Raw genomic sequence first — 25637 nt, 5'->3', positions numbered from 1 at the left:
GATGTCAAAAGGAAATCCAATACAGAAGCCGTGTGGACTGAATAGAGAAAGACGATAATGCTCTGTATTTGCCAAGCTTTATAATCTTGTATCCACTTTAATTGTTTATAGTCTCTTATGGATTGTAAAATGTAGGTGCAGAATCCATAAATGGAGCCCACACAAAAGAGTGGGCAATAATTCACATGATCATTTGAGACCCTTCTACTTCAGCATACTAAGTTTTAGAGTGACTATAATGTGGTATTTTTCATGATCATAAATATATAGGATATACTGTATAATATGTCGGATATTTTCTCTATTCCAAAACATTGTAAGTTTCTTACAGAGGCAGCACTGTAAAGGCATCACCCATGCAAAATTGTTTAATTGGGAACCACACATTTTAAATGGGAGCCATTTGAAATTAAGTGTTTTTAAAGCTTTCTTTTTTCTGCTGAACACAAATGAAAATTATTAGAAGAAAGTTTCAGCTCTGAAGGTCCTCACAATGTAAGTGAATGGCGACCAGAAATCTAAAGGTCCAAAAAGCATATTAAGGCATCAAAAAAGTAATCCATATGACTACAGTAGTTTAATCCATGTCTTCAGAAGTTATATTATAGGTGTGGGTGAGAAACAGATCAATATTTAAGTAATTTCTTACTATAAATCTCCACATGACTTTCACATTCTTCTTCTTTTGTTTTTGAAGATTAACATTATTTGTGAATATCGCCACCTACTGGGAAGAGAAGAGAATTTGATTAAACTTGTAAATGAAAAATAAGTATTTTGTCTAAAAATAAATGTGATAATTTCAGGGATTCTAATTAGGTACATGCAACATTTAAAAATATATATTAAATATTAGATTAAATTACCTCAAGTTAAAACTTTAGACATTGCATACAATGGTCTCGTGGATCAGGAATATTTTTGCAGTGTATAGTGATAAATAGGTGTTAATGAGAGTACTGTGGACATTTTGGTTGCTGTTTAGTGTTTTGGAAGAATAAAATCAAATGTGTCTTTTACACCGGAAGCCCTGTTGTACAGTGCTAAAAAAAAAAAAAAATGCCTTGGGACCAGTTGGTCAAATATTCTTCAAAGCACGGCTCAGAAAATGTAAGTTAGTTCTGAAAAAGCTCTTACATTATTTTTTGGAAGATGCCACTTTAGTGTGACTTCACTGTCCAAAAGTGTTTAAATATGTTTTGGTCCTCAATAGCAAACAACAACAATGTACAGTACATTGAAAAGAGCTGACGAATTGAAAATGCACACTGCAGAATTGTGAAGTACAGCCTATTGAATTATAATTTGTCTCCATCTTGTGGCAAAAATATTTCCCAATCACTCAGGTCAAATTAAAGACTTTATTACTGTTACGTTATGGCAAACACAGCCTAGATTAAAACTAGATCATTAGAGAAAAGTTATTTTAAATTAATTTAGAAATGCTTAGGAATGGATTTTAAATGCATGAGTGCAACACATTTTATGTATTTAAATGAAATAGAAATATATAGGTGGACCCCAAGTGTCACAAACCTGTTGGTATTATTATTATGATTAACACTGTGAATATTTTGAGTGATATACACACATGGTCATCTACTAATGAGGGGGCCATAGGGGACATATTTGTTACATTTCATCTTCAGTGCCACCATGGTTCCTCTCTGTTGTTGCTTGGCAACCATTTCATACTGCAAATGAAGCAAGCATTGTACACTACATGATTAGTGTATGATATGATATTAGATATGACTACCCTCTAGTTACACAATTGCATTATTTGAATGGAAACATTACAGTATGTGTTATTCTCTTATTATTTAATTTAATTATCACAATAAGAAAGAATGCAAATGTGATTCATGCTTAGATGCCCCTTAAAATGGCCAGGACAATTCAACCTTATGAGAATTTACCATGGTTACCATCGTTTCCTTTAAAGGTACACTCAGTAACTTTTGTCTTTGTGTCATCTTGTACTTACACTGACAAGTGGCTTGGATGCAGCATCATTTAAAATCAGTAGTTTTCAGCTTCAGATGTCATTGTAGAAATGCAGTAATCACAGTCAGCCATGATTAATTTAATCAATGAGTGAAAGTGTTCAATAACAGGATGGTTACTGAGATTAATAGTAGTATTCGACTGGTCATGTGAATCTAACATGGCAGCCCTCATGTGTGGACCCTCTCCATGTAGAATAAAACAGTTTTTTAAGCTTACTGAGATGGCTGGAGTCTTCATTTTAATGTAAGTGGTTGTGATTCTCTACATATATTGCAAAATTAAAATTCATGTCTTTCGGAGGAAAACCTTTTCAATGAAAAAACTATTATTGAGTGCACTTTTAAAATACACTGTAACAGGTAGGCTTAGCATAACTTTAAATTGTTTTAAAAGTGTGCTAAATTGAAATTAGCCTCCACTGTCAGCAAAACAAGAAATTAAAAGAAATTTTTTAAAAGAAGAATTAAAAGAAGTTTTTTTACACTGTTTGAAGGAGATTCCATGCTAATGCACAGGTTTTACAGTAGAATCAAAAATGTAAGGTGGCTAACTATGGTATATTGACAGAAATGAGTATTACATTAGTCATTTTTATAAGTTTACGGTGCTTACAACTTAAATGCGATACGACGTTGAAAACAGTCATTTTTGAACTACTGTAGGCTAAGCTAAATGTGCTACAAACTCTGAGCATGTTGAGTAATATTTTGGCGCTGTTCTCGTTGTGTCCGATAGGTGGCATATCTGCTTGTACGCCTCCAGCAGACCAACACAAAAGAAAACGAGGAAGCGCTTTCTTTTTCTACTGTTTTTATGCTTGTCATTCATGAACTTCAGTTTTGTTTTATTTGGAGTGTTATTTATTGCATTATAAACCGTTTTTACGTGAGAGAGCCTTCTAACACTAGCGGATTGCGCTTCTTAAGCGCTGTTAATAGCCGGTCGTCATTATTTTGATGGTAAATTATGGCAGAAGGCGGCAGTAATATGGCCAGTCTACCTCCAGGAGACCCGCAGCTCATTGCGCTCATTGTGGAGCATCTGAAGAACAGAGGCCTGTTTGATGAGTTTAGACGAGACTGTCTGGCAGACGTGGACACGAAGGTGAAACACACACGCTGCATCTAGATTTGCACTTGATCCTTTTTATACAACGAAGGTTGTCTCAAAAACTGGTGAGCTGCCTACCTAGACAGCATTTTGGGGCTTGAATGCTGTCTAGGTAGACAGCTCACTTAGTTTTGAGACCCATCCGTAGGGTTTTGTGTCTTTTACTTCTATCTCTATTCCCCCCTCACTTTTTGCCTTTGTCATCCATACAATTTCTGTCTAATATAAGCTGACCTGTTTCATGTTTCTCTCCAGCCAGCTTACCAGAATCTCAGGCAGAAGGTGGACAACTTTGTGTCCACTCATCTTAGCACTCAAGAATGGAATCCATCCATCAACAAGAACCAAGTGAGGAATGTCTTGAGACAGAGTGTAGTTCAGTATGTATCAGTCAATCCTTCTACTGTTCTGTATGTGGTATGTTTTATTGCTTTGCATTGTACATTACATTGTGTTTAATATTCAGAACAATTCCTTTCAAATAGTTAGTTCACCCAAAATTCATTTACTCATGTGTATGACATTCTTTCTTCAGCAGAACACAAACGAAGATTTTTTTTGAAGAATATTTCAGTTCTGTAGCTCTGCATACAATGCAAGTGGATGGTGACTAGAACTTTGAGCTCCAAAAGCACACAAAGGCAGCATCAAATTTATCCATAAGGCTCCAGTGGTTTAATAAATGTCTTCTGTTCTGATGCAATCCAATCAGTTTTGGATCTTTAACTATAAATCTTGGCATCAGAAGTCTCCTTGGCAATCACAATTTCAAGTTTAATTACACATCCTAGTCCTTGATGTGTGCGCAGATTGGTAAATGGTGCTAGAAAGTGTAATCAAGGTCTAAATCCTCGCCAAGGAGACTTCTGATGTCAAGATTTATATAAAAAAATATAGTTATATTTAAGTCTGTTCTCATCCAAATCCGATTAGATTGCTTCAGAAGACAAATATTAAACCACTGGAGTCCTAAGGATTACTTTTTTGCTGCCTTTATGTGCTTTTTTTGTGTTTTTTTGCTTCTGGTCACCGTTAATTTGTTTGTTATACAGAAGACAAAATAAATAGTTCTTTGGCTGAACTTGATTCAATCCTGTTGACGTCAACAACAAAAGCGACAGGAAGTTGTCTCCCCACTTAAAGAAAAATTAAAGAGCATTTATACTTATATGTGCTTATTATTATTATTATTATTGTAGTTTGTTTCCTAATTTCAAACATAATTCAAACAGAACAACCATATTACACAGAAGGAAAGGCTCCTCATTACCATGGTTTATTTAGTGTAGCTAATCTTAAATAATCGTAATAATAATAGCAAATTATAGTATTTATGAAAAGTAAATATTAGCAGAAACACATCTTGAAACTTTAACTGCTACTGTTGATATATAATAAGGTCTAATAGATTATTTCATATGAAACTATAACATTTTGTGAAAATATAAGTTACTTTTACTCATGTAAAATCGTGGAAGAGTTTTGTAAAGGTGATGATGTAATTATTTTATTTTGTGGTGCATTTCAGTGTTGCTCTTTTCCTCCTCAGTGCTGTTCGGCAGGTCAGGAATGCCTCCTGTTTGAGCGGTTTGATTTAATGTCCTCCGTAACACTTTAAACTAGAAAAGTCTCACTAGATCTGAAATTGGTCACATCAGTTTTGAGGTCTGAGCTCAAGTGAAGCCCGGTTGTTGAACATGCGCGCCAGAGAGAAGAGCAGAGGATGATTGTGAGTTGGTTCCGTTACACTCGTGCGAAAGTGCAGATGAGAACCCTTTAGCTTTAGATTATCATTAAATCTGCCTCTGCAGTCCTAAATGAGATTTCACTTGGGCAGCCGCCATAACTTCAATGGGAGAACCATGACATTGTTCTTTCCCTGCTTTCCTCGACCCAGTCAGAATTGAACTAGGACCCACCAGTCCACACACACTCTCACTTATGTCAGACCCCCTCGCTTCTCTCTGACATTTTCTCCGCTGCATACGTGTATGCGGGGCACAAGTTAATGAGTCTGACAAGCAGTCGAGGAGGAAAGGAGATGTGCACGCACACGCAAGTGAGATTCTCCGCTTTTTTTTTTCTCAATACCGTAGATTAGCAAATGTACATGGTATGATAACTGTCAATTTTCAAACCGTGGTATACCGTGAAACCAGTATACTGCTGCAAACCTACTTGGCAGCAATGTAATTTCCCTGTGACGCATGTGTAAATAACAAACATGGCATCTGAGGAAGGCTTCATAATTTTATTCTCCGTTGCTTCGATTTATTTCCAGATACTCCAAAGATGTTGCTGTGTTTGTTTCCTTAACTTTCCATCGCAATCTACAATGGAATTGCACTGCAATAGTGGGGTTTCCCTCTTACATAAAACTCTGGGATTCCCCCAGTGTATGAGCGTATAAATGCAAACATGAGGGACTGTCAATATTTTACATTGGTGTGTATAAATTGGTATAGTTTATAGTGTATGTGCTTTTCCCACTGTACTCCTTGAAATGTTTTGTTGATTTGTTGTTGTGCTCAATCCTATGATGTTTGTTCTCCGGTCTGTTTCACGCGCATGTGCACTCCTCAAAAATCTATTAGAATGCCCCTTGTGTGTTACATGGCCACTTTGACCACGTTTACATGCACTTAAGAAAGCGTTTTATTCCAGGGTTTTTTGCAGAATGTGGTGATCTGAAATGTCATGCAAACGAGAATGCAAAACAAAGTGATTTGATTTTTGATTTGATAAGAGAAAGTGGTTTAGCACACCTAGGATTCTCCGGAACACGGCTTAATGGGGCCATGGAAACACATAAGCAGCGTTCTTTGGGAGGAACCTCGGAGTGTTAAACTGCTTTCTCTTAATTCCTTAAACTGCGTAAGGAAATCAGCATTCTCGGTTACAAGACCTTTCAGAACGCCGCTTTCTGCAAAAACCCTGGAATAAACCGTTTTCTTAAGTGCATGTAAAGCTGGTCAATGCTACATTAACACCACAAAAAGTATTCATGTAGTTCCAAATCAAATGGTTAAGTAAACTGCCATTTTTCAAATTTAAATAGATAAAACGCAATGAAATCAAGTTGTGACGACAATGTTCTAGAATTGCGTTATATTGGATTAAAACCATGCTTATTTTCACAGGTCAGGAATGTTGGAATCAGGGGTGGACAGAATCATTACTCAAGTGGTGGACCCGAAACTGAACCACATCTTCAAGCCGCACATCGAGAACGCCATTCATGATTTCCTATCCGCAGAGAAGAAAGAGGAGGGGCCGTCAAGTTTAACACCTGATGCCGAGCAACAGGAGACAGCCAGCAATACTGCGGCCAAAACACTATGAAGGTACAATCATTTTATGCTGAGGGCAAGTTCAGGACTGTTAGTTTTGACTTTTAAACGTTGACCCTCACATTATATAGCAAAACAGTTACTCATTTCATCGTAAATGTTACTTTTAGAGACAAACTGAACATATTCAGAACCATATATTTGATTTGCATTATTATTTGTTTAATTCTTGAGCCCATGATGTTCTAGGTACTTGGATACTTTTTTGCCATTTCACATGGAGATGAAAGGAGCATCCAAAGTTGTCCATCGATGATCGGCTACTGTGGATGAACAATTGCTGAGCACTGGGATTTTAGGAGTTCTCATTGTTTTAAGGTGGTTGGGTTGTTTTGGACTATTTGTGTGTACAAAGCATGTTAGATACATGAAAGTAAGCTGTCTATTTTGGTTTAGTTTAATAAAATGCCTCATGAATTCTTCAGAGGTAAATAACTGATAATATTAGATTGAATTGAAATGTATGTTGGACAAAATTAAGTAAAAATGAAACATGAATAGTAAAATGTTTGGACTGATGCCAGACCATTTTTTATATGTCTGGATTTGTGAAACGTGTGTTGTTTTTTTTAAATGTCTTAGTGGGACTCATTTTTAAAATAAATGTATCTTTTGGAGAAATGTTGTTTTTGTTGTCATTATTTGTAATAATACAGAATGCTTGCAAAAGTCTGTGGTTTGTTGTGGGAAGTACACTATGTGATGACTTGGCCTTTGAGCAATACTTCTTGACTCTTGTTAGTAGTGGCATTGTTGGGTGGAGGTAATATTCACCAGCTTTTTTATGATTCCATCTGGACATTAACTGGAGCGAATACCCTCAAGAGTTCACCGTGTTCCATACCATGCAGACACAGTGTTAGATGATTGAAACCATTTGGGGCTTAAAGCTTTTTGACCCGGGACTGCATTGGAAACTCCAGTGTCCTCATGGCATGAACTTCCAGAGAAGGGTTTGTGGTAATGGAAGAGCATCTGGAGAGGTGACATGTCCCAGTTTAGGACAAAGGTTGACTGCTCCAGCTTGTTTCTGTCTTTCAGCTCCTCTCTGCTGAGAATGTGCAGCACAGTCAGATGCTTGACAGATTGCTAAAAAGCTGCAATCACGTGTCTTGTGATATTTGCTGCTTGTTGCAGTAAACCTCTTTGCAGTAGGTGGTGGATACTCCATATTGTTGTGGGACTGTTTCACAGTTGTTCAGTTTATGAATAATGTAATAGAAGAAATAGTAGAAAACTTTTCTTCTGTTGTAAATAGTGTTATTAAATTAATGGGTGTTTCTTCAATTTCGACACTAGCACTGTGGACATCTAAAAAAGTAGTCTCGTAAAAAAAAATTTCAGTGCCTGATGTTGAAGAAACACCCTAATAATAGGTTGTACGTTTGTAGAGTGGCCCCACCAAAACTATTTGGACACTTAAGCCAAGCTTAACAATATACAGTATGAATGCCATTGCATTAGATATTAGTACTCTTCAAGCAAAACATTAAAGTAAAAGAAGTTTATGTTTGTTGTCAAACATCAGTGGAACTTGACCATATCACTGAAAAGAATTATGTGTTGGATTTACTTCATTTGATGTGTTTGACTTATTCTTAACATTCATAAAGTAAATTCAACTTATGGTCATTTTTTTGTCAGCATATTTAGAAAGCTGTTAGATACTGCATACACAAATATATCAGCTCATTCAACTTTACTCAATTAAATTGTGTGACTTGTCGACAGCAGTGAATGGAAGACCACGGCCAATTTTATTTTCACTTACCCATTTGCTCCAAGAGTAAATGAAAAAAATCCAATCTTACGTTTGAATGACTTTCCAGAAGAAAAAAATAGAGAGCGGTGGATTAAGACAGTCGGATGGGAGAAGATGCCAAATTTACTGTCACTCTCTCAGCAACTGTAATAGAAACCCCCTCGCAGCTGTGGTAATTCATTTTTGAAAACTAATTCCAGGGAAATATAACACAAAACGTAATGTTATAAATTTACACTCAATATTTAAAAAATGTTTAATATAAAAAATGAGAGATTTACGCTGCTAAATAAGGTGGAAATGCATCATCACAGTCTGAAAAAGGTCTACAGTTCACCCAAATATGAAAATTCTCTCATCATTTACTCATCCTCGTGCCATCCCAGATGTGTACAACTTACTTTCTTCTGCTGAACACAAGCAAAGTTCTTTAGAAGAATATTTCAGCTCATTTGGTCCATATGATGCAAGTGAATGGTGACCAGAACTATGAAGGTCCAAAAAGCACATAAAGGCAGCATAAAAGTAATCCACTGGTTAAATCCATGTCTTCAGAAGCGATATCCTAGGTATGGGTAAGAAACAGATCAATATCCAAGTCCTTTTTTACTATAAATCTCCACTTTCACATTCTTCTTTCGTTTTAGGCAATTTGCATTCTTCGTGTGAATCGCCACCTGCTGGGCAGGGAGGATCATTTATAGTAAAAAAAAAACGACTTAAATATTGATCTGTTTCTCACCCACACCTATCTAATCACTCCTGAAGATATTGATTTATTCACTGGAGTCTTATGGATTACTTTTAAGATACCTTTATGTGGTTTTAGGAGCTTCACAGTTCTGGCCACTATTCACTTTAAACAGTCATTAAACAATTGTTTCCCCAAAGATGTAAAACTAAACCTACGCATATCCACATTCATAAGGAAAAATGACATGGATTGAATAGGGATCCAACTTCAAAGGGAACACTAATCACCCTAATGGTGACTACACAGAATAACTAATCAATAATACTAAAAAGAGCTAAAAATCTCTATGAATTCTTAATAACGTGTAATTAAATGCCCCAATAATTCCTTTTGACTAAACAAACGTGTTTAAATTATACAAGCGCCATTATGGGTATTTCCCGCAACCTCATTTTTGTACTTGAACATTTGAGTTAGCAGTACTTCAACATCTGATTTTGATGGATTTTTAAGCCAAAGAAGTTCAAGGAACTCACAATCATTCTTTTACTTTGTGTTCACATTTACTCTTAGTTCACTAATTACTATTTTGTGTTGTACACATGAATGCAAATGTAGTCAAACCAATGATTTTGATAAATGTGTACATTTCTGAGTAGAAGCTATTCATTTTCTTACGTTATGGTTGTTGAGCCAACTAATAGTAGTTAATGTGATGAACTACACCTGTGGATACTCTGCTAGGACACCTGTGTGAACTTGAGGGGAACTGACTTCATACTTAAAAATTACCTTGGGACCCATTGGTTAAAAGTAATTGCAACAATTATAACAATTAAAAAAAAGCCACTTAGTTTGATACATGTCATGGCAGAAAATATGTGTGCATCCCCATTCTTTTAGACAGGTTGTGCTTTTTGAGCTTCACCCATTAATATCAGGTGCATGAAATCAAGCAAATAGCCATGCGATCTCCTTAGACAAACAGAAGAATGGGGTTCACCTTTTGTGTTCTAGCAATGCCCCTGTGCGCTAAGTGAGGTCCCTGTAGAAATGGTTTACTGAGCCTGATGTGGAAGATCCTGATTCGCTTGCAGAAAGCCCAGTTGTGAAGCCCACTTAAAGTCTGTCAAGCTTGAAAAAAGGCCAACAAAACACCATAAAACCACAGTAAAAGTAACCAATACAAATCTTATGCTCGGTTCCAAGTTTTCTGAAGCGATACAATCACTTTATGCGATGAAAGAAATGTAAGTCATAATTTACCCATGTCATCAAACTTTAACATCAAGCTTTATTGGTCATCATCATGTCTCATGAACTTAAATGTTAAACAAGCACATAGCCTATGGGTGTGGTTTTCAGATGTCCACATACTTTGGGCCATGTATCGAGTTTTATTATCTTTAATTATTCATACATTTTTAAGTATGGCTTAAGTGTCCAAATACTTTTTGGGGCCACTGTAGCAGCTAAAGTACAACTACCACCTGGCAGTTACACCCTGGATCCTCATTCACTGTAATTGATAGCAAAATGTTCACTATAATAGCCCAGGTGCAAGCTCATATTTCCAGCCCTGATCTTGGCAATGCTACTGGCGACTTTGTCCTGAACCCAGTGTTCACTCATGCCTATTAAGAAGCTTTGCAATCGTTGCTCTCCATCTGAAGAAACCTGATCCAACTCTCATTTAAAAGGCAAAATGTGAACTGAGGGACAGTGTGAAGATCTCGCTTGATCTGGTCATAGAGATTTTGTTCTTCACCACAGAACATACTGTCCTCCCAAACCCATGTCCTCTGCTTTAGATTATAAGAAAAAATGTGTTCCTTAATAAAACAAAGCAAAAAAGATACTATTGGTGTAATCACTCATCTTAAAGGAATAGTTCACCGCATTCATTATTGATGCTGCCTTCACTGGACTTATCGTAAAATCGAGTTTCCCACTCGAAAGTTGCACATGAACGAACCCTCAAGTCGTAATTACGTCTGGGAAACGCAAAGTTAATTTTGATAACCGAGATGGGAGGAGTTGTAAACTTTCAACATGGCCGAGGTTTACAGTTTCTGTAGTGAATGACAGGTTTTATTCATTTTATTCTAAATACAGCTAATTGTTAGCGCTTGCCATTTCGGTCATTTTCATTTATGTATATCAGCAACCATTTGATCCATTTTTACATTTGTACACCATGAAAATACATTGTATTTGACCAAAATAGCTAAACAGAACGCAAGAAGGCATCCTGTGAGAACAGGACAGATTGATGAACTCAACGCAAAATGGGTTGCTGTCGACTGTAGGCTTATTCTCAATGATATAGGGATAAAACAAACTATATATTGACTTCTAAAGACATTTTTTGTATCCATAAATTCTGTAGTCATCTATGATTAATTAAGCGACTAATTAACTACTTTATGTAAATCATTCAAATAAATTAATTAAATAAAGTAAATAATTCTATTAAAAATGTTAAACAATCGACAGCCCTAACTAATATGACTTTATCTGAGAGTGAATAACGACAACATTTAATACTGTTCATCACACAAAGTGATCAGAAAACTTGAAATATAGTGCCGGCGTCATATAAATTAATTGAACTGTGGTGTTATGGCGTTTTTTTGTCCGTTTTGACAGACCGGAGTCACCATTCACCTTCAATATGGCAAAATAACCCTGTGAAGAGTTATGTGGGTTTGGAGTGACATTATGGTGATTAAATAACAAAAGCATTGTCATTTTTGAGTCGACTATTCTAGGAGTAAAGAACAGCCCTTTGAATTCTAGGGTAAGAGAGAGGGTGAATGGTTAAAATGAAATTACTAACTTTAAAGGTGCACTCAGTAACTTTTTTGTTTGTGTCATCTTGGACTTACACTGACACCTAGCGGTGTGGATGCAACATTATTGTGATTCTAACATGGCCGCCCCCATGAGGGGACCCTCTCCATGTAGAATAAAAGGTTACTGATATGACTCGAGTCTTCATCTCATATGAGTGCTCATTATTTTATACATATATTTCAAAATTACCTTTCATTTATTTAGGAGTAAAACAAATTTTATGAGATAAAAAATGACTGAGTACAGTTTAGTGTTTAGTGAATGCTGACGATTCAGCTATGTTTACAGTTCCTTGGTTATTCCAATGTGCAGATTTCTTTGCGAACAAATCAAGCTCTCAGATTTCATTCCTCATCAGCTATAAAAGTGTTGAAAGAAGTTTTCCAATGTTGTTTCTCCACACGAGTGACACAGCACTTTTGGCCTCAGACATGTGGCAATTAAATCGCGCTGCCCTTGGAGAGGGTCGGTAATGTAGTGTGAAATTGTATGTTAAGGGCATCGGTTGGGGAGAGACGTCTCAGCTGACATTGCATTTGTCTTCTGGACATTATAAATCACCAGAGTAATTACTGAGGGTGAGTGTGGGTGGGGTTGGGGGCAAAGAAAATCAAACCCTCCATCCACCCCCAGCTTCTCCTGAAACACAGCTGCTGGTCGCTCTCGAGTTGGCCTTCCAATGTGCAAGCCACATCAATGAAATCCCCATTCCTCAAAAAGTCCTGCTGCATCTGTTGAGTTTAATTGCTCTTCACATTTTCTCACCCCATGCTGGAGGAGATTCATTACAGCGTTAAACTAAAGATCGCCCCCATTTTAAAACTGCCCAGATGTTGAGGAAGCCCAAGCGAATTGTCTCACTGGACAGGCAAGGTCATTTCCAATGCAGCTATTTGTAGGAATAGAGCAGCATTTGTGTCCCTTGGCCAAAATACTTGCTCTGAATGCTTGTGTATTTAACACATTACAATTATTTTTATTATAATCTTTCTCCAAATAGTAAAAGAAATGGATCTTTAAATCTCAAACTTTTCTCCTATTAATATTTAAGGCTTAGTGATTGTGGAGATTAGTGTCCTCACACTACAAACAACGGTATTAACACAATGCTATTAGAGCTGTCAGTCGAAAATATTTGAATCTAAAAAAAATTAAATTCTTAATCTCATTTATCAATATTTTACAGAGAAATGTCCTCAAATAAATACTGATTAAATAATTATATTTAAATAATTATGAATATTATATATTTGTATAGGCAGCAAGGTGGATCACAGCAAGCCAATCCGAGTCCCGGCTTGCCCAGGGCCTTTCTGTGTGGAGTCTGCATGCTCTCCCCATATTTGTGTGAGTTTCTTATGGGATCTCTGGTTTCCCCACAGTCCAAAAACATGCAGGTCTAGTGAACTGGAAATTCAAAATTGAGAGTGTGTCTTTGTGTGTTAGGCCTGTGATGGACTGGCCACCTGTCCTGGATGTTTCCCTGCCTTCGGCCCCGGCACTGCCCACGACCCTAACTGGGACAAGCGTTTATTGAAGATGGATGGATATATTTGTATATTTATTTGTACATCATATACTGTATACAAATGAATTTGTCACTCTGTCCGAGGCAGACATACAAGGGGTTTTTTTAAGGACACATCTTACTTTGGTTGCATCATGTTTGTAGGATGCTGTGTCAAGTTAAACATAGTTTGAAACTTCAATTACAGTCATCTTTGTGACATCTTTTTCTGAGTTGCACACCATCCAGCTGTGTTTGAATACAAGAACCGCATCTACTCTGCTGTCAGTGTGGTTTGTTTCCTGCACAGCTGCACATTGTGTTTACTGCCTCTTGCTGAATGGGTTTTGCAAAAACATTTAGGTGGTACTTCAAGCTTTAATTGCTCCGACGGTAGGAAAATTCCTTATTACTTTCAAGGGCTTGATTAATTGCTTACATTTTTGTTTACATGTTATTTTTTATATAGTTAATCATGCTGAATTAATGCATTAAATTGACCTAAATGCTATATAACAAACTTCCCATCAAACTCTATTTAAAGTCACAGTAAAGTGCCTTGACGAACGCAGTTCTATTTTGGGTAAGGGACTGGCCGAACGGCTCCTCCCTTTTAAGTAGAAAGCCAATATGCTTTTCTATAGAGCCACAAACACACACCCTTATTCATTGTGCTGCTCATGTCAGAGCCACTTACCGGAGAAACTTGTGAAGCAATCTCAATACCTGCCCTGCTTTTCCTCTGACTTGTTAACCAAACGATGATCTAACTGACTAGATTAATACATAACTTGCCCAAAAACGCACACAGCACATCACGGTCTTTGCTTACGACGAGGTTGGAGCCATTATGCAAGTCCAATGCAGATGAATGAGAAACAAGTAACAAGATAACAATATTGTAATGTCTTTACACATGATACACTTAAAATAAAGAATAAAGAACACTTGCACTGTACATCCCAAGATACTTCCGAAAAATGCCTGCATTTAAAAAAAAGAACAATAATTTTTTTAACTCCAACCAATTTCTTTGCATCTGAATGATGAAACTTCGAAATGTAAAAATTAGGGCTGTGAATCGATCAAAAATGTAATCTCACAGTTTTCTTTGATTAAACACTATTAATCATGGTACATTAAAATAAACATAAAAATATTATCATTAATATTTTTAACTTATAATTTGTCTCAAAGAACTTGCATGAAATTGGTTAGTCGTCATTTATTTTAATAATTTAAAATATTTCAGTATTTAAATGTATGTTAAAATGTTCTTTTTTTTTGTGAATAGATTTCATTAGAATGTTTTTGCAGATATAAATATCTGATAAAATAATGTTTACATGCCATAAAATTAGTGGACATGCTGTAATTAAAAGTTTCAAAATCTATTTATATCAAGCTTTATTGTCAAGATAATCTTAAGTGTACATTGCCAGTGCATAAGACACTATACAGTACATACAAATACAGTATAAAACAAAACTGAATGCTGAAGTTTAATTTGGTTCAAAATCTCTAAATTAAACTATTGCAGAAATAAATTCATTATACCTGTTGCAGACAGTCTGAGCACTGATGGAGGGATTGTGCGTTCCTGTGTATCTCGGCCAGTTGTTGTTGTCCCGCAGGTGTGATATTTGGATGTAACGATCCTGTGCAGGTGTTGTTTGTTACACGTGATCTGCCACTGCGAGAATGATCAGCTGCCCTTCCTGTCTCCCTGTAGAGCTGTCTTAGGCGTCTCACAGTACAGACATTGCAATGTATTGCGCTGGCCACATCTGCAGTCCTCATGCCTCCATGCAGCATGCCTAAGACACGTTGATGCAGATGAGCAGGGACCCAGGACATCTTTCTTTTGGTGTCAGTAGAAAGATCTCTTTAGTGTCCTATGTTTTTATGACTGTGACCTTAATTGGCTACCGTCTGTTTATGGTTCATTGAACAAGCATGAAAAACATTGTTTAAACCCTTTACAATAAAGACCTGTAAAGTTATTTGGATTTTTACAAAACTATCTTTAAAATACAGTGTCTTGAAAAAGGGGAGTTTCTTTTTTGTAGTTTTATTATTTTCAGATGACAATGAGTGAGAGTTTTTGGGCAATGAAAGCTTTTTCTGAGCTACCTTATTTACACCCTGAGTTATATAATGTCAAATAAGAACAAAATATATATTTTAAGTAATTTTTTTTAATTATACCAAACACTTGACCCTCCTTGTTTTTTGTTTGTTTGTTTGTTTATTTTTTGTATGTTTTTTTCCCGTTGAGCTATAAGCCTTTAATTTTGGACATGCCACTGAAACAGGAAATCTTTATAAACACCATCAGAGCTTAAATAAAATAAATAGTGTCACTTTAACAGTATTTCAAGAAAAGTGTTTAGGGCATTTCACTGTAGATGTAAACACTTGTGTAACCGAACATCTGGTTTGGTCATGTAACTTTGTTGTTGAGGAACATGGTCAAAATATGAGCAGCCTCCACTGACTAATTATTCACAATTAAATAAATTAGTGTTTCCACACCAATAATAAAGGTTACTTAAATATAAAAAAAGAAATATTTTTAAGTTAATTCTAGAGATTGCATTCTAGCCTATGAAATGTATAAAAAACATTATATTCACTATAGAAATTTCCATGATTTTTCCAGGCTTGGAGATAAAAAAAATCAAATTCCCTGATAATTCCAGTTTCTTCAGGACCATAGGAACCTATGCATTCATGTTAGTGCGTGTAAGTGAGTAATGCATGTAAATATACACTGTTAAACCAAAACATCATCTAAATACACAAATGCCCACACACAGCCTTGACCTGCTTCTGTTTCTGGAACATGCTCCATTATGTTTACGTTCTTTGACATAACAATCCCCACTTGCTGTAGTGTTTGTACAATATACAAGCTGTTGTCATGGTGGCAAGATGAACTTTTGATATTAGCGCATGCCATCAGAACATTTGGTGTAATTTAATTGTTATATATCTAATAATTGGAAATGAGCAGAATTAGATTTCTATACCTTTTTTTCGTCTGGTTTAAAAAAAGAAATCAAATGGTAATATTCACACAGAACAGTTTTTTTTAACAAGTAGGAATATTCAGTTGAACCATTTCTGGTTATATGTAAGCCCTTTAAAACTTTTAGAATTAAATGTAATCTTTCCAAACCAAACTGGAATATAGTATTATCATACTGGAATATAGTTATTTATATTCACAGATCAGCCGCAACATTAAAACCACCTGCCTAATATTGTGTAGGTCACCCTTGTGCCGCCAAAACAGCTCCAACCAGCATTGCTGATATTCTTCTCACTAAAATTGTACAGAGTGCTATCTGAGTTATTGTAGACTTATTCAGTTCGAACTAGGCTGGCCATTCTCTGTTGACCTCTCTCATCAACAAGGCATATAGTGCAGTAAGTGTTGGCACCTGTGGGAAACCACCTCTAACAGCTGTTTTGTGTTTGTAGTGATAGCGGACAGTGATTTAAAAGGCAATCCAGACCGCCGTAGGAAAGAGAGATTTAGATACAGCAGTGTGTTCTCGTGTGTGGTCATTGTGTTGAAGCTGAAATTAATTCTTTAAGTTTGCGTGAAAACTAAAGATGCACGTTGGATTGCTATCCATCTCCTGCTTCCTCTTGAAAGAGTTGAAAACCTTGTGCCAGTGGTGCCGAAACCCGGGAAGGAGGAAGAATACACTGTCATAACGTCCTCGCCTCTGGAAGAAATCAAGTCCCTCGCCAGCATCCACCAAGCACAACACCAGGCCCTCTTGGAGCTGCGGAAGGAGCAGAAGAAGCATTTCGAGGTGCTCTTCCAGGCCCAAGGACCGGCAGGTGTTGCAGAGCTTGCTGCCCCAGGAGGGGTCTTCAGCAACGACCCCAGCAGCAGCAGGACCCCATGTGACACTCACTAAGATGGCACTATAGGATAACATGGAAGCCTTCCTGGAGATCTTCTCTGAAGAGGCCGTGCTCACATTGGGTGGTCCATCTGCTGCTGCTGCTGCTGCTGTCTGGGGAACCCCAACTTCTGGCACAACAACTCCCTGTCGTCAACCTCCTGGAGTATTCAGAGTTGAATAAAGTCATCCTGCAATAGGTCAGCCACAGATCAGAACAGCACCGCCAGCGTTTCCGCACATTGACACTGAGCGAGGTCGGGTGCACTTTTGCCTTCACACAACAGCTCAGCTACACCTGTCGGCAGTGGTTGCTGGCTGAGGAGGGGGGCGACATCGACGACACCATGGTGTGGGAGAAGTTCATCTCCCGGCTGCCAAAGGGGATGATGGAGTGGGTCCAGTGCCACTGTTCGGCATCACTGCAGGAGGAGATCCAGTTGGGTGAGGACCATATTGCAGTCCCACTAGTAAAATATGTACGTTTATATAAAATAGCATGTCAACTAATGAAAACTCAATGACTTACTCATCTGAAATTGTATCCTCGGCTGGATCAAGTCTCTCTTCAAAATACAAATGTCCCGCTCTTCTTCTGAGGAAAATGTTAACTCTTCCATATTATCCTGGAGCTTTCTCGTCTGTGTAGCATTGCAAAGATCGCAGAAAAATGAAAGAAATGTGTTTAAATCAAACCTCACAGTCGCCTGTGTATCGTTACAAACATGCAGAAAAGTTGAGTTGTGTTGTATTTACATTAAATCTCACATTCGGGGCGTGTACATTTGCACTGATCATCTCAGCACATTAGGGTATGAATGGTGCACTCTGCTGGTGGGTGGGATTACATTACAGATAATTAGATAGCCTAGTAAAAACTGTACATCGCTTTGTTTCAAACAGATTGCATTGCAGGAGAATATTTGTTTTAAATTTGAATTGTTTTATTTAAAAGTAGACATTTTAAGCTTTCTTTAGACATATGTTTCATGTTTGTGTGATAAGTATTCGTGGAGTTTCAGTTGCCATTTTTGTGACGTGTTTCTGAAATATGCTCGTGAACAAAGAGACTGCTGAAAGCTCACCCTTTTTATTTTCTTTATTTTACAAAATCACAAGATTTTGTTGTTATTGTGAGTGTACACAAATAAAAGTACACCCTTTATAGTCTCTAATGATGACTTACACTAATCTGTATACCCAAAAATGACAGAGTATTTTAAGTTGTTTCTGCTGTAATTACGAAAATATCCAGCAGGATGCGCCGGCGCGCCCGTTGACCCCAGACGGTTAAGGTGTTTGCACGGGGATATTCACAATTACCCGTTATTGACAGTCATTATTCAATTTTGGAGGCAAAAGCATAGTGTCGACGCCTCACCCCTCCACAAATCTTGGGTAAGAATTGGTTAGCATTTACTGCTTTATTGAGGGAAATCTGTGTGGATGGGTCCTGTAACAAAGTAGCTTGGTGTTCTTTGCGATGCACTTGCTGGAGTGGTGGAGCTGGGGCTGTCTATGTCAGCTCCATGTCAGGAGGGGGAAGACGTAAGGGAGGGGGAAGTGCCGGCTTCCCCAGCCCTTAGAGGATTCCCTTAGGGGATTTCTCTCTGGAGAAGACGTGAGATGAGACCTTTAAGCACACCTTTGATCAAGTAAATGTGATTGATGGTCAACATTTCCAGCCAGACATTGATCTCGCATATCCGTATTTTTCGATTATCGAGGATTTGTTGTATCTAGTGACACAGGACGCTCAGACAAAAGAGGATACAACCCAACTGTTAGTACCTAAGAGCCGTCGGGAAATGTTATTCCAGGTGGCTCATTATAATCCAATCACTTAGGGCAGGAAAAAAGCCCTAGACTAGAAAAAAGCCTAGGAGCTCAGACCGGATGTGAACTTAAGCCAACGATCGTGTCATTTTCGAGAGACCTCCTCTCATGGTCACATGTCAAGGAGGTTGCCAGGTTGCAAGAGAATTCTCCGATGTGTTCTTGCCTCTTCCCGGTTGTACTAATCTCATAGAGCACCATATCAAAACGACCTCAGGGGTAGTTGTACACAGTCGTCCCTACCGATTACCCGAACACAAACAAAAAGTGGTTCAGAACAATTTAAGGCCATGCTGGATATGGGGGTAATAGAAGAATCCCACATTGACTGGGCCAGCCTGGTGGTGTTGGTTCTGAAGAGTGACGGCTCAGTCTGGTTCTCTGTGGATTATAGATAAGTCAATGCGGTGTCTAAGTTTGATGCATACCCAATGCCTCGGATTGATGAACTGCTGAATCGGTTAGGCATGGCTTGCTTTTATTGCTTTTTATATACACTGGATTTAACAAAGGGATATTGGCAGATCCCCTTAACTCCCATGTCCCATGAAAAAAATTCATTTTCCACACCGTTAGCTTACACCAATTTATCACCCTTCCTTTTGGTATGTTCAGGGCCCTGGCTACGTTTCAGTGTGTCGCCATTGTGTTGAAGCTGAAAAGCATTTTTTAAGTTTGTGTGAGAAATAAAGACGAATGTTGGATTGTTACCCATCTCCCACTTCCTACTTGAAAGTGTTAATAGAACCTTGTCACATTGTGTAAAGCTGTTATTGTACTGACTAGTCCCAATTGTACGGATTTAACAATGATGATGGAGAAGGTCCTATTTATGAAATATCTATCTAGATTTGTATAAACATTTAGTTTATATAGGCACGTGTGAGCACGTGTATCTGGGAGCATCCAAAAACATAGACAGCTTACGTTCTACCTAATCAGTTAATGGCTTAAACGACAGCATTTTTTAATGAATGGAACTCTTAAAGAAACTGCTCTCAGAACTTATTTTCATCCTACCTCTGTATACAGTCTCTGTCTGCATCCTGCATGACGACAAGGAACACTCACTACATGAAATGCCCACTCCCAGTAACACCCCCCTAGGATCACAAAGCGATTCTATTGGCTGAAGGAACTTTTAAACACCTATGCATTTGCTGTATGTGCAAATATGAATAACTTAAAAATTATATCTCATATATCTTATTATTAAATTGGAGATATAAATGGTTAAATTAAACATTTCTCTGTTATGTTTTCCCCACATATCTCACAAGCTAACCGGTTATCCTATTAGCTTAGCATCGTTTTTTTCTCCATTTGATTTTCATCACATTTCTCCTCACCGTTGCCACCTAGTGATACGGCAGAATGATTGTATTATATAGAACTTTTAAGTTACGGTATATTAAATTTTTTTACAAACTTTTACAAAGATTTTAGTTTTAATCTCTGTGGTTAGGATTAGTATAGAAATAGGATTAAGTTTAGGTTTAAGGGTAGGGATAGGTGTAGTTGAAGCCAGGGTTGCTGCTGGACTCCAAATAAACACAACAAACACAGTGTATGAGTGTGATCCCAATGTAGCAAGTATCAACATTCCACTGGTTTGAATGAGCGTAATTTGTAGTGAGCGTGCCTTGTAGTATTCTTGCAGATCAGCAGACAGAACCTTCTTTGAGCTCCAGATTTTTGGGTGAAATGTTTTGTGCCAAAACTGAGATGTATTTTTAGTTGTAAATGAAGTCAACAGGAATGCATATTTAATTAACTCTACCCCCTAATCCAAACCCCAACCCTAAACTAACCATCAGTGCAGTAAAAATGCAACCCCCAACCCACATTTTTAAAGTTTGGTGTGTAAACCAGCCAGCATTTTTGCAACAGACATGAATGATACTTCAAATCATGTGGCTTGTTGAGAAGAGGTGCTATTGCTTTTCCAAGTGATTGTTATAATGATGTTTGCCTGGCAGACAATGAAATACCCCAAAAGACTTAGACTGAAAGAGAAACCCAAGCCATATTAGGGACTAGAATACAGAGTTTCTTTTAACTTGGGTCAGTAAGCAACTGTAATGGTAGCCAGCTGCTACGTGATAGCTGTGCAGTGTGTAAACCTCACTCTCCTGGTCTTGAGAGACATACTAGCAACCAAGGCCATGGCTGTTATAGCCTCCTTGCTAGCACGTCCAACTCCCATGCCAGGAATCGCCGGTTCAAATGCGGAATGTTGCTATGCAGTGTATAAACCTCACTCATCTTCCTTAAGGTATGCACTAGCGTCTGAGACATTGTTCCATGTCTGCCAAACATTGAGTGATCCAAACATCATTTGCAGCCTGAAACTGAACTTTTTATAGGAAGTTGGGATTGAATGCACTTAGCTGCATAGAGAGATATAGGATGCTCCCTTGCTACCTAATTAGGGAATTACTTAACTTCCAGTGTGCTGTCTGTCTGCACTGGTCTCAGAACAGTTTGAAATGGACCTTATTTTCATCCTAACTCCATATACAGCCTCTGAGAGCAACATTTTCAGCTTTTGGATGCATCCATTGATTCTCAATGTGAAAATGCACTGTAAATATAGGATATTTTCAGAAAAAATTAATCTGTAGTCCACGTATGTGGTCGTTGTGTTTAACAGTGTGCCTTTTCATGATAAATAGATTACAATTTAAAAAAGGCATATTGGATGACACAGTTTCAATATAAAAACTTAATTTGGTTTCTTACCAGTTGTAGTTTTGTTGGAGATCCTCCAAAGACAAATTCATCTGTGATCGATGCCATGTTGTTTGGACACAAGACTACATACGTCGAAAGTTTAACCCTTTACTGACAGCACGGAGTCTCCTGAACTGAGATCAGATGGTTTAAATGAAATCAAATTATGAGTTGCATATAGTGAAACCAAAATACAGCATCTACACATGTGGACGCGGGGTCACAAAAGGTTAAATCAACAAAACCTACCTCCCTAACCTAAACCTATACAAAGTGTCATAACAGCCAATGCAAGATGAAAAATGCAATTGTTGAAGGAACCACGTTATTTTGTGGTTGGCTCACTTGTCAAATTGCGCGTTCTTCAGGACTCATAGTCTGTTCCTTTAGATTGCTCTATCAACTGAGCTACTGCACAATTTGATCACACTTGAACAAGCTTGTAAATGTAGTTGGTTATGTAATGCACACATTGAAATGTACCGCCTTACAATTCATACACTATAGTAAAAGTGTTTAGATGTCATAATATCATCTAATTATCTATAATGATAAAAAAAAAATATTCCAAGGCACTCGTCAAGTGCCTTGGAATATTTTGTTTTTGTTTTTGAGCTTAATTATCCCAAGCAACCAAAGAGCACCGAGATTTTACACCCTGTGCAGCACTTCTTTTGCATTCTTTGCTATCTGTAATGATAATTTGTCATTTTACTCAGGATTTGTGTAAAGGGAATCAAAGTTGTTGTTGTAGTTGCACTTCTAGTGTTCATTTCAACAGGAAACTCTCACTACAAGTACAACGATGAGCAATGTAAAAATTGTTTTGCAAAAATGTAGGTTTAGAAACATTTTCATATGAGATCAGGTAGGTTACTCTTCTGAACAAACTAAAATCTGAAGTCTGTAATTTTTCGTTGTGCATGTTATGTAGACTAAAGAGCCATTATTATTGTGGAATGATCTATTTTACATAACTTTGCCCTCAAATACACATAAAATCAAAACCAAATTTGATTGGTCACTTCACATGTCAGTCAGTCAGTCTCTTCCTGTCTAAATGGGTGGTTCTTGGCCAGAAAAAGCTAAAAAGAAAACCAGTTTGATGTTTAGTCAAAGGTCTGGCTACTCTAGTTGAGACTGGTTGACATATATTGACAGTTTCGGAAGAAGTTGTGCAACTCTGTACAGAAGTTGTATTTGCCATTTCTTAGATAATATAAAATAAAATGTTGCTGTCTCATTGCATGCAACCAATGAATGACCACAAGTGCAGATTTCCCCAAGACAAAAAAAATTAGCAATTTAAAGCAATTTAAAGCATTTAAAATCTGTCGTTGAGTGCTTAGACCACAAAATATTAGTTTTGTCCAGAAGAAAATCACAGTTTGTTCTTGTGACTGTTGTTTGTGTACTTGTTCAGACACATTGTTTTTTCTATGCATAAGTCAGAAGGACAGTATGTACCCAAATTATAAACACAAGAGCAAACCCCATAGCAAATATAGTAAACATTTACATATTTCCAATCAACTTAGAGGGAATCAGGCAGTGAAAATTGTCATCTGTGCTAAATAACCTCTTTCAAACTTCAAGCATTGACCCGTCACATGATGTTATGACAATGGTGCAATACTTTTTTTTTTTTACAAAATAAAGAGAAGGTCCATTGCACAAATTGATTTGGGGAAGAACTTCAAAGACTTTTCCCATGATCAGTAACTACAAGCTGTAACATATAGAGGAAAATTTGTAAAAGCAGTAATATTATCTTAAGCAAACACACAGGGACAGAGAGAGTTTGTATTCAGAGCAATGGATGACTAATTTTTCATACTTAACTACTCACAGCTCTCTACATTTTCCTTAAAAACGTTTAGCAGGAGTATTGGAAATTACTTTGAATTACATTGATCAAGGATTACATGGTCTAAACAGGTGTCCAGATGGGTTTAGTCTTTTGCTGCTGTCCATTAATAAACTTTTGTGTATATAAGACCATAATCTATTACAGTTGTCTCAAATTATGCACATTTGCTTCACAGTTCTTAAAAAAAAATATCTGATGTTTACAGGCCATTCATTGTATATTTATGTCAGCCAGTGATAATTCAATTCTCAACCTCAATAATAAATCATGTCATTAAAATAACTGAGGATGAATAAATCATATATTTTTACAATTAGAATAATTTCAACCTACAGGGACTACAGTTCTATGCCAAATTTGGCCCGTACTAAGCTTGCTATTCCCCCTGAGCTGGGGTCTCATTTCCAAAGCTGCTGCACTAACATATTATGGATGTAGGCCATTGACGGCACTAATGTAAGGATGCCAAGGGAATATGTTTGCTTTGGCAGGAGGCCCTAGCGAAAGCATTCAGCTGCCTCTCACCTCGTGTTCCTCCAGTTATCCAGCTCTGTATTAATAAATAGATCATGGTAAACCGATCATCCATTATACACCTCAAGCAAAACAGTGTGGTGACTCCCTTTGCTTTGCCTTTTGATGGGTAAAATAAGTTTGATTCCCTGTATAAAATTGTATCCAGTTTGCAAATACTCTTGGACTCCACAGTGGTTGTGTTAATGTGCTAATATTGTCAAAGTATTTCAAAGAGACTTTTTTCTTTATTTGGTTAAAGACCAATTAATGAAGTTACTGCAATTTGAAGGTTTTTGCAATGAGCAATATATTAGGCCAAAAGAGCATACCAAAGAGCATATATTAATGTGAAATACATTGGAAAATGATGTTTCTGTCCTAAATTATATTGTGACCAGGGTGGAAAACAGCATGTTTGTGCCAATCAGTGTGTCACCCTATCGGATGCGCTCTGAGACTCAGTAATACATTTTTGTTTAGATCTCTGAGACCATTCTTATGAATTACAAAGAAATCGTGCATGTTGAAAAGACTGGAAGTGCCCTTCAATGATACTAAATGATTGGGGGGTTTGGCCAATATGATAATATAAAATATATAAATATATATAGAGTACTGTATATTACAATGAATTATAATAAATTAAGTAAAAATAAATAAATAACTACACTTCTGTCTGTGTCTATCTATTTGTCTGTCTACAGAATCTATATGTATTTGTCTGTCTGTCTGTTTATCTATCTGTCCGTCCATCTATCTATCTATCTATCTATCTATCTATCTATCTATCTATCTATCTATCTATCTATCTATCTATCTGTATTTCTGTCTGTCTGTCCATCCGTCTGTCTATCAATCTGTCCATCTATCTATCTGTCTGCCTGTATCCGTCAGTTTGTCCATCCATTTATCTATCTATCTGACTGTCTGTCTATCTATCTCTGTCAGTCCATCCATCCATCTGTCTGTATGTCTATCGTCTGTCTGTCTATCTATCTGTCTGTCATCCATCTGTCTATCTATCTATCTGTCTGTCTGCCAGATCTATCTATCCATCTATCTATCTATGTCCATCCGCCAGATCTATCTATCTATCTATCTATCTATCTATCTATCTATCTATCTATCTATCTATCTATCTATCTATCTATGTCCATCCGCCAGATCTATCTATCTATCTATCTATCTATCTATCTATCTATCTATCTATCTATCTATCTATCTATCTATCTCTGTCCATCTGTCCGTCTGTCAGATCTATCTATCTATCTATCTATCTATCTATCTATCTATCTATCTAGCTAGCTAGCTAGCTAGCTAGCTATCTATCTATCTATCTATCTATCTATCTATCTATCTATCTATCTATCTATCTATCTATCTATCTATCTCTGTCCGTCCGTCCGTCTGTCAGATCTATCTATCTATCTATCAAAAGATGCAAGGACGAACAGACCCATCCAAAATGACAAA

General features: G+C 37.2%; 1 protein-coding gene across 1 annotated transcript in view; it reads left to right on the top strand.

Annotated features, from left to right (window-relative positions):
- The first annotated feature begins 2285 nt into the window (after window positions 1–2285).
- The window catches only part of LOC127627580 (uncharacterized), a 37346-nt gene continuing 13994 nt past the window's right edge, over window positions 2286–25637 (top strand). The window contains exons 1-5 of the mRNA XM_052104020.1: window positions 2286–3114; window positions 3376–3500; window positions 6261–6460; window positions 16893–17173; window positions 17410–17653. Of these exons, the coding sequence (XP_051959980.1) occupies window positions 2977–3114; window positions 3376–3500; window positions 6261–6460; window positions 16893–17173; window positions 17410–17653 (988 nt within the window). The 5' untranslated portion in view covers window positions 2286–2976. The remainder of the gene's footprint in view (window positions 3115–3375; window positions 3501–6260; window positions 6461–16892; window positions 17174–17409; window positions 17654–25637) is intronic.

The sequence above is a fragment of the Xyrauchen texanus genome, chromosome 34 (genome assembly GCF_025860055.1).
Source record: "Xyrauchen texanus isolate HMW12.3.18 chromosome 34, RBS_HiC_50CHRs, whole genome shotgun sequence".
Classification (NCBI taxonomy): domain Eukaryota; kingdom Metazoa; phylum Chordata; class Actinopteri; order Cypriniformes; family Catostomidae; genus Xyrauchen; species Xyrauchen texanus.
The sequence above is the reverse complement of the archived record's forward strand: the minus strand, read 5'-3'. Positions and strand labels throughout refer to the sequence as shown.